General features: G+C 41.4%; 2 protein-coding genes across 2 annotated transcripts in view; both read left to right on the forward strand.

Annotated features, from left to right (window-relative positions):
- Positions 1-13735, forward strand: part of ITGA1 (integrin subunit alpha 1) — a 176060-nt gene that overhangs the window by 8942 nt on the left and 153383 nt on the right. The gene's annotated exons all lie outside the window — the stretch shown is intronic.
- PELO (pelota mRNA surveillance and ribosome rescue factor) lies at positions 3876-5864 on the forward strand. The gene is made up of 2 exons (XM_062212066.1): positions 3876-4912; positions 5217-5864. Exons 1-2 carry the CDS (start codon positions 4187-4189, stop codon positions 5646-5648), a joined length of 1158 nt encoding a protein of 385 aa, XP_062068050.1. The 5' UTR covers positions 3876-4186; the 3' UTR covers positions 5649-5864.

The raw sequence follows: 13735 nt of genomic DNA on the forward strand, positions 1-13735 counted from the left end.
CAATTCCCTCAATTCTTAAGAAAATTGAGATTCAAAGAGAATGTATGTTGCCAAAAATCACAGGAAAAACAACTAAAGAGTAAGAACTACAATTCTCTTGAACTAGCCTAATTCTTGTTTTGAGACACTGGAAGTGTATCAAAAACAACAAATTAAAAACTCTTGGAAGTAACAACACTGACTCTTTTTTTGTTTTGGAGAGATTACTATAAATAAGATATTATAGGAAAACTATATGTTATTAAAGTTACTGATACAAATGTTTTTGTTCTCAAAGAGCCAGTAAAAATAAGTACAAAATTGGAATTTAAAGCAACAGAACTAAATGTTGGCCCTTTTCTCATGATTTTGCTTATTTTGGAAAAGAATGAAAATATATCTATAATAATAGTAGTTTTTAATCTACATTTATTAAATGAGTGACCTACAGTAGATAACAATAACAGGGCCTGAGGAAATGTCCATTTGAATGTTAATATGCCGGCCACACTTGATATCTGACTCACCTAGCTTATCCCAATTATAAATGTGCTGACAATGTGCAAGGAATAGTGGAGAGATAAAAGGATGAATTCATCTGGAGTTCAATAGGAAAGAAAACCACATATTCAAATTAATAAAATGCACAGTTTCAAGTTTGAGATAAGAAGTAAACTGGTCTTTAAAAATAGAAAGGATTTACTTGAAGCAGGGGTGACATGAGTGACATTGTGTGGCCAGAATGGTATGAGCTAAGGCAGTGAAGTATAAGGGGTCCTAGAATGCATGGGTAACAAATGTGACTCTCAGGGTAGAATACAGGGAGCCAAGAGGGACAAATAAGAAATAAAGTTTGTAAAACCAGAACAGTGAGACTTAAATGCTAAGATTTGATGCTTGAATTAACAGTGAATGAGAACTCAAATTAACTCAAAATAAAACTACACTGCTAGGTCTAGAAATACTAAGCCATAACAAGAAAAAAGCTAGGAAAACACATCTTATCATTCAACAATAAACACGTTACTTTTAAAAAGTTCTAAACTGTTACAGATATTTCATATCAAATAGTAACTATGAAAAATTATGTACTGTGTTCAATCATGAAAGTCTATTGCTATTTAAAAAGCACAAAGTGTTTGTCTTACAGTTTTAAAAAAAAATGTTAAAGAATCATGGAATTAAGAGTCAATGTGGGTTTTCCACAAGTTTCAAATTCAGAAATACGCCGGCGCCGTGGCTCAACAGGCTAATCCTCCGCCTTGCGGCACCGGCACACCGGGTTCTTGTCCCGGTCGGGGCACCGATCCTGTCCCGGTTGCCCCTCTTCCAGGCCAGCTCTCTGCTGTGGCCAGGGAGTGCAGTGGAGGATGGCCCAAGTGCTTGGGCCCTGCACCCCATGGGAGACCAGGAGAAGCACCTGGCTCCTGCCATCGGATCAGCACGGTGCACCGGCCGCAGCGCGCTACCGCGGCGGCCATTGGAGGGTGAACCAACGGCAAAAGGAAGACCTTTCTCTCTGTCTCTCTCTCACTGTCCACTCTGCCTGTCCAAAAAAAAAAAAAAAAAAATTCAGAAATAAACATATTTTTCTAAAATAGAATATCAAATCTTTCCCAAAGATCATATGCTCATCTAGGCTGAGCAGAAGGAAGCCTGTGAAAAAGAAGAGTGGACTATTCTTAAGAGGCAATAAAAGATCAGGGAAGAGACCAGTGCCTTTCAAATCCTCTAGGTTGGCTTGCACTGGGTCTTTAACTGGTAGAGGTGACAGGAGAAGTGACAGTGGATAACAGCACATAACTTGCAACTGAAGGATGGCAGGAGTGGAAAGAGAAAAGAATAAGGTATGCAGCTAAGGAGGCCTGAATTTGGAAGCTAGTTAAGTGATCTTGAACTCATTTGTTAACTTCTCTACATTTACACTTTATTCTATAAAATAAAGGTAATATTTACCTTACAGGACAGGATAAGAAAAAGCATAGGAAAGGAAAGTACTTGGCAATATTAAATACGTGATAGCTTTTCAATAAAACCTTGTATTAAGACCTTATTGTGTACCTACCACTTTGATTCAATCTTTGGCAGACTATGGGGAGAAATGAATAGTACTTATACTGGTGATCAAGGGGCACCTCAAAGCCTGCAGCTCAAAAATGCACTTTCTTAGTCTCCTCCCCCCGCCCCCACAGGCATCTGATGCATACTTTCACCCCACCAATTAGGAATTCTAATTTAAAAGATGCAATCTCCTATAGAGAAGCAAGCCAGCTTCACACTCCAGTGCTAAAAAGTTTTGGGGCCGGCACCACGGCTCACTAGTTGCGGCGCCGGCACACCGGGTTCTAGTCTCGGTCAGGGCGCTGGATTCTATCCCGGTTGCCCCTCTTCCAGGTCAGCTCTCTGCTGTGTCCCGGGAGTGCAGTGGGGGATGGCCCAAGTGCTTGGGCCCTGCACCCGCATGGGAGACCAGGAGAAGCACCTGGCTCCTGGCTTCGGATCAGCACGGTGCGCCGGCTGCGGCGGCCATTGGAGGGTGAACCAACAGGAAAGGAAGACCTTTCTCTCTGTCTCTCTCTCAAACTGTACACTCTGCCTGTTCAAAAAAAAAAAAAAAAAGTTTTGGGATTCTCTCAGATTTGTAAGCAGCAGAGTGCATTAGGAACTTTGTGAGAGCACTCATTAGGATAGGAAAGTGAGGACACAGATTGGGGGATTGGGGGGGCGGGGGGGAGAGAAGCCACAAAACAAATGCGGCACTAATATGTGCTAGAATTTGGAAGAGGTTGGTTGGTCCCAGACCCTGGCGCCACTGGGGAAGATAACTGGTAGCTGGGTAAAATTATCCAGTTTTGTACTGCAGGCAGATTGCTCTCTTTCATCCAGATGGGGTTGGTGGGCTCCCCTCTCAAATACATGTGCAACAAGACAGGTAAGGGAAGGAGTGTGTGCAGCACTTCTGAGCCCTGCACTCTATCTTAACTCTCAAGAAAAGCCTGGTGATTTTTTTTTCCTATTCACTGGTCACCTGAAGAGGCAATCCACTTCCCCACCCCATTACCACCCAGTGCCCCAATTAAAAAAAAAAAAAAAAAGGGTAACTAAAGGATTTTCTTTGAAATCGATTCCGTAAAAACTGGGGTCGGTGACCGCGGATCAGACCCCACCGACTTGCCAAACCATCAGCTGCCACCTTAGGTTGGGCAGTGAGGATCCGGCCCTCAGCTACTGGGACCCAACCCCCAGCCCAAACACCGCACAGGCTGCTGAGCTGCAGAAAGCCAAAAAGGCTGGCTTCGGATTGTGGGATTCCCAGGACTTCAGGTCAGGCAACTGAGAAGTCCACCCAGGGGAGCATTCCACACATAGCTTCCTGTCCCTCTGGGATCAGCGCTCTGACATCTGGGTTAACGAGATTGTGCAGACGCGATAGCTGAGCGCCGGGAACAGCTGGCCTCGCTCGCCGCTCGCAGCCCAGACCCAGCCGGGCCGGTTCTTAGAAGTCGCCGGCGCGAATACCAGCTCCCACTGGCGCATAACGTCCGGGTGCGGGTAAGGCGGGAGCAAAACCCAGCGCAGTCTGGACCCCGTGGGACCAAGTCTGCACTTTGAAAGGTCCTTTCACTCAAGTTTTGAATCTGGATTTGTCCCAAGGGAAGGGGTAGAGTGGCAACCGCACCCAGTTCTCAAAAACAGACGTGGAAAGGGAAACGTAATTCTAAGCCAAAGCATTAAAATACAGGACTAGGAATTAGCCACCAACTATTCCGTGCGCTCTAGGCGGCTTATTTGTCCCCAAGTGACTGCTGCTTAGTGCGCCTGCGCGCGCGCAAGCCGAGGCCCCGCCCCTCCGCCGGGCACGTACGACGTGCGCCGCGGAGGCGGGACGCGGGCTGCGCAGGCGCCCTCGTTGCGTCAGCCTCTTGCTCCGCGCTGGCAGCTGAGGGCCCGGAGAGGGTCGGGTTCGCGGGGGCGCCTCCCGAGGGCCTTCGGTGCCACGAGTCCGGAGACGGAGCAAGGAAGGGCTAGAGTAAGTGCTCCCCTCGGCCACGTGAATCAGAGCGAGCATATTTTCTCCCCGCCCGGCAGGTACTTGTAGAAAGCGGACCCGCCCCCTTCCCGGCCAGGCCTCCCCTTCCCCATCCCTTTCCTAGGGGGCGACACCCCCTCGGTTCTCGTGAGGCCAGTAAGCCCCCCCGCCGAGGCCATGAAGCTCGTGAGGAAGGACATTGAGAAGGACAACGCGGGCCAGGTGACCCTGGTCCCCGAGGAGCCCGAGGACATGTGGCACACGTACAACCTAGTGCAGGTGGGCGACAGCTTGCGCGCCTCCACCATCCGCAAGGTGCAGACCGAGTCCTCCACGGGCAGCGTGGGCAGCAACCGGGTGCGCACCACCCTCACTCTGTGCGTGGAGGCCATCGACTTCGACTCCCAAGCCTGCCAGCTGCGGGTCAAGGGGACCAACATCCAAGAGAACGAGTACGTCAAGATGGGGGCTTACCACACCATCGAGCTGGAGCCCAACCGCCAGTTCACCTTGGCCAAGAAACAGTGGGACAGCGTGGTTCTGGAGCGCATCGAGCAGGCCTGCGACCCAGCCTGGAGCGCTGATGTGGCTGCCGTGGTCATGCAGGAAGGCCTCGCCCATATCTGTCTAGTCACTCCCAGCATGACCCTCACCCGGGCCAAGGTGGAGGTGAACATCCCCAGGAAGAGGAAAGGCAACTGCTCGCAGCACGACCGGGCCTTGGAGCGGTTCTACGAGCAGGTGGTCCAGGCCATCCAGCGCCACATACACTTCGACGTCGTCAAGTGCGTCCTGGTGGCCAGCCCGGGGTTCGTGAGGGAGCAGTTCTGCGACTACATGTTTCAGCAAGCGGTGAAGACGGACAACAAAGTGCTCCTGGAAAACCGGTCCAAATTCCTTCAGGTAAAGCAGTCCTAACCCAGGGTTGATGAAGAACAGGGCGGAGGGATTGGTGAAAAAACACCCCTGAAGTGTTAGAGCTGGGGAAAGTGAAAGAAGAGAAAGTCCTGTGGTTGGTTGGGATTGTAAATGAGATAAGGAAATGAATAGAAGCTGTGAAATAGCGCGCAGATTGATTTAATGAACTGTGTGAAAGTCCTTGAACATACAAGGCCTAATTAATGTCTTTGGCTTTAGGTCGGTGTGGGCTGGTTAACGGGTGTTGGGAGAGATTTCTTTTGTCTAACTTTGATAATTGTGATTCTAGGTACATGCCTCCTCTGGACACAAGTACTCCTTGAAAGAGGCCCTTTGTGACCCTACCATTGCTAGCCGCCTTTCAGACACTAAAGCTGCTGGAGAAGTAAAAGCCCTGGATGACTTTTACAAAATGTTACAGCACGAACCTGACCGAGCTTTCTATGGACTCAAGCAGGTGGAGAAGGCCAACGAAGCCATGGCAATCGACACGTTGCTCATCAGCGATGAGCTCTTCAGGCACCAGGATGTAGCCACGCGAAGCCGGTATGTGAAGCTGGTGGACAGCGTGAAGGAGAACGCAGGCACGGTCAGGATATTCTCCAGTCTTCACGTGTCTGGGGAGCAGCTCAGCCAGCTGACTGGAGTAGCTGCCATTCTTCGCTTCCCTGTGGCTGAGCTCTCCGACCAAGAGGATGACTCCAGTTCTGAAGAGGATTGATGAGTGAGACTTAGAATTAAGACACCCTTCTGTCTCACTCTGCCACTGTTAGGTTTTCTCAGCATCCTTGTGACAGCTGCAAGAGGGACACTTTTTGATTCATTCAGGAATATCTCTTATGTTTGGTTGCACTGGTGTTTTCTGATCAGCAGGACATGTATTCAAACTAAACAATAAAAACTAAAAGGAAATAATCTCCATGTACTATTATCTTTATTAATTGGGATAATTTTATATGGGCATTATGAGTTATTTTTAATATGAAGATTTTACATAATAATAAACATGGCTGTATATGTTTGGGATAGGTCATAAAATCTGCATACTTTCTAATAGTTTTCCTTAGGGAAAAGCATTTTACCAGTTTATATAATTTTAATTCTATATGATGTTCATGCATTATAGTTAATGATTCCTTTTCTCCCCACCTACCCCAGACTTTTTTCTGAGGAGGAGGGTGGTTGACAATTTTAAGAAGTAGTGAAACAGTTACTAGATTTGAGTACAGTTTAAAATGGTATTTTTCTTAAGAGACTTGTTTAATCGATCATGTTAAAAGTAAACACTTGGCATTTTGTTGTTAGAATTAATCATATTTGCTTTAGAGGATAACTGTTTCAGATTATAGAGATTTGTTCTGCGGGAGAATTTGAAGATAATCCCTATGAACCTCTTTATTTTTAAGATGAGACTGAGGTTTATTTTAAAAATGGGATTTGCTTATGTAGCTTATTAGTTGCAAACCTGGAAGGAGTCAGTAGTCCCAAATCTGAACTTCAGTTCTTTGCACTGAGACACTGCCACAGTATTTTGTGTCTATTTATTTATTTATTTTGGCTGCTCAAAGTTAAACTTAATGCTGTCTTATATTTATAGGTAGCATTGGTTTGTACTTTCAACATTCCTGTTGCATTATTTTCTGTGTGAAAAAGCTGATTTAGAAAGCTTAACTCACACCATTAGTATATTGTAGTAGACTTGTAATCTAATAGGAAAGTACTTAAAAAGTTCATGGGAAATGAAATTGAAAGATCTTATTTTGGTGCAAAACTTTTTAAAATTTATTTATTTATTTTGAAAGTCAGAATTAGAGAGCAGTCTTACACCCACTCATTCACTCCCTAATGGTCGCAGCTGCCAGGGCTGGGCCTGCCAAATCCAGGAGTCAAGAGCTTCATCCTGTTCTGCCACAAGGGTGACAGTGCACAAATAATTGTGCCATCTTCTGCTGGTTTCCCCAGGCCATTAGGGAGCTGGATTGGAAGCAGAGCAGCTGGGACACAAACTGGCACCCAGATGACATGCTAGTGTGAAAAGCAGCTTTACCCCTATGCCACAGCGCCAGCTCCCCCTGCAAAACAATTTTAAATCATGCATTTTTAAAAATAATATGTATTTTCTTTCAACCTTTAGAAGACCCCTCTATACACAGTTTCAGGATTTTCTGCATCAAAATTAGTTTATCTTTTACTTTCATGTTCCATAATTTTTTTGAAGTACACTCCTAATTAGGGAATCTCTGCAAATACCTCAGAGTAAAATATTCTTTTTCATTAAATATTTCTGATGAATATTCATTAAATATTCCTTCTAAGAAGGAGGGAGTCCTGGGAATGGAGTTGCATTTGACCTTTTACAGAGTCCAGTTTAACAAAATAATCCAACTTGTAGCTGCTGGAACAGTGACTCTTACTTTAAGTAGGGAATATACTAGGTAAACTTTTCTGTTTGTAGGACTTCCTTGTGTAAATAACAGGTTTGGGGATTATTTTTTGTAAACTTCCTACTCTGAACATTTTTATGTTGATGAGAACAGACATTACCCTACACTTTAAAACTGCACATTTATACATTTATACTCTTATATGTCTACTTTATAATTTAAAATAACTCCTTATTTCATTGTAATTTCATGGATACCTAACTTTAAATTAGAAGTATATTATGAAATAACATAATGGGAATATAACATTGAAGCCACCAAGATTCTAAATATACCTTATCAATAATATGCTTACTAAGAGTTTGAAGGTATTTGGACATCTGTTCCCATAATCTATGCAATACTGAAATAAACCTAATAAATCTAGCCAATATATTTTAGGCAGTAGGCTCTCAAATTTAGTGTACTGTTATCCTCACCTTGGGAGCTCTTAAAACTATCAATGCCTAGACTGTACCCCAGACTAATTAAATAAACTTTAACCACTAGAAATGCTGATCTTCCAAAAAGCTACCCAGGTAATCCCAATAGGCATCAAGAATGACCAGAGTTAGACCTTCGTATTTAAAAGTATGGGCCATAAACTACCAGCATCCCTGAGAACTTGTTAAAAACTGGAATCTAGGGCTGTACTCTAGACCTACTGAATTGGAGTTTGTACCAGCCTCTCCTGATTGCTGTGCATAATCAAATCTGATATACAAAAGCAATTGCTTGTTACACCTGTGCTGGCAAATTCCAGCTGGGGTTTCCAGCCACAGAAAAAGAGTTTTACAGTCTTTCAAAATAGTTAATTGGCCATACAGAACTATCTCAAGCCTATGTTTATGTCTGATGTATTTAATAAATCTTTAATTCCTATTTTTAAAAGTTAGCTATTACATAATTGCCAAGATGATAATTCTTCCTAGGTGGGAATGTAAAAATAATGCTAGGAGCAAATAAATTCTAATTTGATTTTTTTTTAAACAAATTCAATTAAGTCTTTGGAATTCATATACAGTAATTTAAACTGCTATTCATTATTATAATCAATGAGTATGTAATAAAACATTAGCAATAACTTTCTCTAATGTACTGTGGATTTCTATTTCCCACCAGATGCTTGTCGTAAACAAATATTTGCTACCCCCAGTAGACTCAGCAAATGAGAAGCTTGCAAATGGTTTCATTTTGCTGTAGATAAGGTACATATCGAATTGCATTTTGCTCCTCTGGACCTGTCTTTATATGCTAAGTATCTTGCTAACTTTATGATGAGATTATTGATCTTAGATTTCATGTATTACTCCCTTACAAACAAGTTAGCTCTTTGTCTTTCCTGATGTCACTGGAATGACACTGTAAACCTAATTTTCCTTTATCTCCCCTTACTTTCTGTCATCAATTTTAGTTTCACTTTTTAGTCCATATCATTGATTCTTTAAACCTCAAATTTTCATTTTTTTATTTTTTATTTTTTTATTTGAAAGAGTCATAGAGAGAGGGAGAGACAGACAGATCTTCCATTTGCTAGTTCGCTCCTAAATGGTTGCAACAGTTGAGGCTGGGCCAGGCTGAAGCCAGGAGCCAGGAGGTTCTTCCAGGTTTCACATGTAGGAGCCGTTTTATGGGACTGGAGCATCCACAGATTTTGATATTTGGAATGCACTAGATCCAATGTCCTGTGGATACTAAGGGATAACTGTGTCCAGATAAAATAGTGTCTATGTGGAGTGCCCCTAATAGAAGCTCTTAGTTGAGAAAGGGTTATTGTGCTTTGCAGTCATTTGGTTTTCAAAGCAAGTAAGATTGGCTGTGTTTAGTATCAGAATGTGTAGAAATACAAATTGAAGAAGGATTTCTAAGGTAATTCTGAGGGTTTGAGGAGAGAGGAACCCTCTTTCCGGGTCTGGAGCATAGATATGCCATGTCCTTATTTATATTAACACCAGTCATTAAGAGCAATACATTTCATTTTATGCATTCATTTTTTTTAGTGCCTGTTTGGAACCAGTCACTGAGCTGTGTTTGGGAAAGACTAACCACTGTTAAAAGTAACTTGAACAAATTGTGTAAGAGAGCACAGCATGAAAGGGGTCACTTCTAAGAGGAACTCTATAGAACAAGGACCAGTAAATTTACCTGAAATGGTAAGAAGAAACTTGGAGAGGTTAAGTGGGAAGACAAGAAGGGTAGGTATGCTAAGACCCTTCCTGCTACAATAAGGAGATGGGATTTGACCATAATGGGAAACGGCTGCAAAGTTTAAGTAGGAAAATGGCTTGAAAAACTTTGCAGATCACACCTGCCACAGGTGGGCAGTACTAAGCATGGACTGGAGGAAGCAAGATTGCTGGTAAGAAGATTGGTTTAGACAATGTATATTTTAAAAATCCTAGAGGAAAATGCTGATGGCATGAGCAAAGACAGTAATAATAGTCCTTGCAATAGGAATGAAAAGTCAATAGGAGTTATTAAGAGATAGGATTAAAAAGGATTTGTGCAGCAGATTGTTGTTCAAAGTTATGGGAAGAGTAAAAGTCTAATGATAAAGCTCAGATTTCTTTCTGGAGTGGGAGAGATGATGACACAATTGAGAGCTGAAGGAAATACAGAAAGAGGCTTATTTGAAAGGAAAAACAGTAAGTTTAGTTTTGAATATTTTTAGTTTGAAGTGACTCTGGGACATCTGAAGCGCTTTTGTGTATGTGTGTGCCAGATTCACTCCTTTACAAGGTTTTTGCTTAAGTATAACATTCTCAGTGGCATCTCCCCAAATCAACCTTTAAAAAAAAAAAAAAGTAACAAATATGTATTGTGGTACGGTGATTGAATTTACTGAGTTTTTTCTAGGATTACCACAGTGTGGAATTAGCAAGCCAACTGCTTATTGCTCCAGGCCCTTGGCTCTTGTGTTCCCTGTCCTAACAGGGCCCCTTTGATTCCCCTCTCCAGACATTCTTTTCACTTCCCCTTTTACTCTCTGCAGAACCAAAGGAGTCAGAACTATGGCACAGGTTTCACAAAATTTTATTTATGCCTTTCTTAAGGTTTGAAAATATGTGTTCTAAAAGTTTACTTTGATTAGTCCCTAGTTTTGCTGACATACATTTTCCAGTTGAGTGGTTTCCCTAGAAGTGAAGAACAACTTAAAAAAGAGCCACTATTTCAGATAAAGTGCCTTCGATTCTCCATAAAATAGTTACCCTTATATTGATGTCAGTATTACTATTTATCCTTTGTTTTGTAATTCACTTTATGTGATCTAGGAGATTTAATAATTTAGAATAGTCCTATTCAAGATTGTCTTCATGCATTATGTATAAGAATTGCCAATTTAGAAGTTTAGTGCAAAAATATTACTTTTGTAATAATGTATAAGACAAAATGACTTGTTATTTTTTTTCACATTTGTTTATTTATTTGAGTGGGAGGGAGAAACAGAGACAGAGATCTTCTATCCACTGGTTCACTCCCTAGGTGGCCACAACAGTCTGGGCTACACCAGGCTGAAGCCAGGAGCTTCGCTGGGGTCTCCCACATGGGTAGCAAGGGCCCAAGCACTTGAACCATATTTTGCTGCTTTCCTGGTCACATTTGCAGGAAGCTGGATTGGAAGTGGAGCAGCCAAGAGTTTTTTTTAATAATATAAGGAGAACAAATTTCATGTATTTTTAAGATGATAACCATACTTCCTTTTTTTCTGCGTCCCTTCTTCAATCCCCCTAATCTCTCTCTTTTCTTCCTTTCTTTTTTTTTCTTAGTTTTTGTAAGGACATAATTTAAAACCCCTCTATAATCACAGTTTAATTCACCATTAACTGTAATATTCAACAAATAAAAAGTGGGAAGACCACAGTTCCACAGGAGTATAAACAAGAGTTAAAAACAATAATTGCAGCAGAAGGACATCAGAAGATGTCCATTTCATTCCTATACTTTTTTTGGCATTCTATATTAAATGCCACATATGAAAGAAAACATGTGATATTTGTCCTTTTGGGATTGGCTTATTTCACTAAGCATGATGGTTTCTACTTGTATCCATTTTTCTGCAAAAGATAGGATTTCATTCTTTTTATGGCTGAGTAGCAGTCCACTGTGTTTATATACCAAAATTTCTTTATCCAGTCATCAGTTGATGGACATCTGGGTTGATTCCTTATCTTAGCTATTGTTAATTCAGCTGCAGTGAACATGGGGATATAGATAACTCTGTCATATGCTGGTTTAATTTCATTTGGGTAAATTCTCAGCAGTCATATGGAAGATCTATTTCAGATTTCTGAGGAAACCATACTGTCTTCCATAATGGTTGTACTAGTTTACATTCCCACCAACAGTGTATTAGGGTACTTTTTTTCCCCATATCCTCACCAGCATTTATTGGTTTTTGATTTTTGGATGATAGTCATTCTAATTGGGGTAAGGTGAAACTGCATTGTTGTTTTGATTTGTATTTCTCTTTTGGCTAGTGATCCTGAGCAGTTTTTCATGTGTCTGTTGGCCATTTGAATTTCATCCTTTGAAAAATGCTTGTTCGTGTCCTGATTTGCTAATTTCTTAACTGGATTGTTCATTTTGTTGTTGTTGAGTTTCTTGAGCTCTTTATAGATTCTGGATATTAATCTTTTATCGGTTGCGTAGTTTGCAAATAGTTTCTCCCATTCTGTCAGTTACTTCTTCACTTGTTGAGTGTTTCCTTTGCAATGCAGAAGCTTCTTAACTTGATGTAATCCCATTTGTGTATTTTTGCTTTTATTGCCTCTGCTTCATGGGTCTTTTCCAAGAATCTTTTCCTGTGCCAATGTCCTGCAGAGTTTTCCTGATGTTTTCCTCTAGTAATTTGATGCTATCAGGTTGTGGATTTAGATCTTTGCTGCATTTTGAATTGATTTTTGTATAAGGTGTAATGTAGCTATCTTGTTTCATACTTCTGTAGGTGTAGGTCCAATTTTCTCAGCAGATGGCTTTTAGCTCATTTGTCAAAAATAAGTTGCTTATAGATGTGTAGATTAATTTCTGTGGTTTCTATTCTGTTCCATTGGTCTACATGTCCATTTTTGTGTCAGTAACAGAGCAGCCAGGATTTGAACAAGTGCCCATATGGAATTCCAGTGTTATGGGTGGTGGCTTTACCACTGTGCCACCACACTGGCCCCAAGACTAAATGGCTTCTAAAGGAGTTAAGATGCAACTATAATATTGTTGTGTATCAAGAAAAGATTCAGGGGCCAGTGCTGTGGTATAGTGGATAAAGCCTCCACCTTCAATGCCAGCATCACGTATGGGTGCCGGTTGGTGTCCTGTGTCTCAGCTGCTCCACTTCTGATCTATGTCTCTGCTAATGACCTGGGAAAAACATTGGAAAATGTCCCAAATACTTGGGGTCCTGCCACCCACATATAATACCAGGATGAAGCCCTTGGCTCCTGGCTTAGGCCTGGCCCAGTCCTGGCTGTTCTAGCCATTTGCATTGAAGATCTCTGTCTGTTCCCCCACATCCCCTCAACCCCCCATAATTCTGCCTTTCCAATAAATAAATCTTTTTTTTTTTAAGAAAAGACTCAAAAGTCAATAATGCAGCTAATTAAGGTGCTGGAAAATAAGACCTATAGCCTTGGAGTTTAATGAAGAGAATAACCTGAGGAGTCATTTAGTAGCAGGTAAACCTCTCTTAGAAATAAAAAAGAAATCATCCAAGTTTGCTAAGGAGGTACTCCAATTTAACAACACGTGCAAAAGATGCCTTTTAATTTAAACTGGAGATGATAAAACCTCACCCATTATTCTTTGTATAGTAAGAATTATTCCTTTTTAGGAGATCTTTGATATGGTACCACCATCTGTGTTCTTATCCATATTTTGAGTACGACTTAACTGATTTCCAAGTACACTAATTGGTAAGATAGCCCATTTATTTTCCAGTATTTAATTTATCTATTTTAAGTAACTCATTAATATATTCTGCTTTGATAACACTAGAAAAGAATTTAGGATATTGCAAGTTTGATAATGTAAGATGAGGGAAATCTTATGAGTTTCTTTAAGAAAAATCCACCTTGTATGCAATACTTTCATTGATATGGGAAGGTTTTATATGTGCAAATGCCAGTGGCTAAGGATTGTAATATTTTAAATAAATTTTGGGGCTTGGGTTGCTAGTGTTCTTTTAAATTCCCTTTCCTTCTTTCCCTAAGATTGCCCATGTTAAAACCCCATTCATTAGAATGCTAGTTTAGTGGAAAAACCTGTTAAAAAAAACTGCTTTCTATAGTGTCGGAGACATAGTAGACTTAGAGCTTATTCTGATCTGGGAGATATATTTGGCTCAAAAACACCCAGTACTGAGGCAGGGACATTGTCTGCCAGGCAGCAGAAA

This window comes from Lepus europaeus, chromosome 15, assembly GCF_033115175.1.
Source record: "Lepus europaeus isolate LE1 chromosome 15, mLepTim1.pri, whole genome shotgun sequence".
Lineage (NCBI taxonomy): Eukaryota > Metazoa > Chordata > Mammalia > Lagomorpha > Leporidae > Lepus > Lepus europaeus.

Bases quoted from the DNA above. Each gene is read 5' to 3' on its own strand.
- PELO (XM_062212066.1), top strand. From the start codon at position 4,187: ATGAAGCTCGTGAGGAAGGACATTGAGAAGGACAACGCGGGCCAGGTG. The intron at 4,913-5,216 runs GTAAAGCAGTCC...TTGTGATTCTAG, and splicing joins ACCGGTCCAAATTCCTTCAG to GTACATGCCTCCTCTGGACA.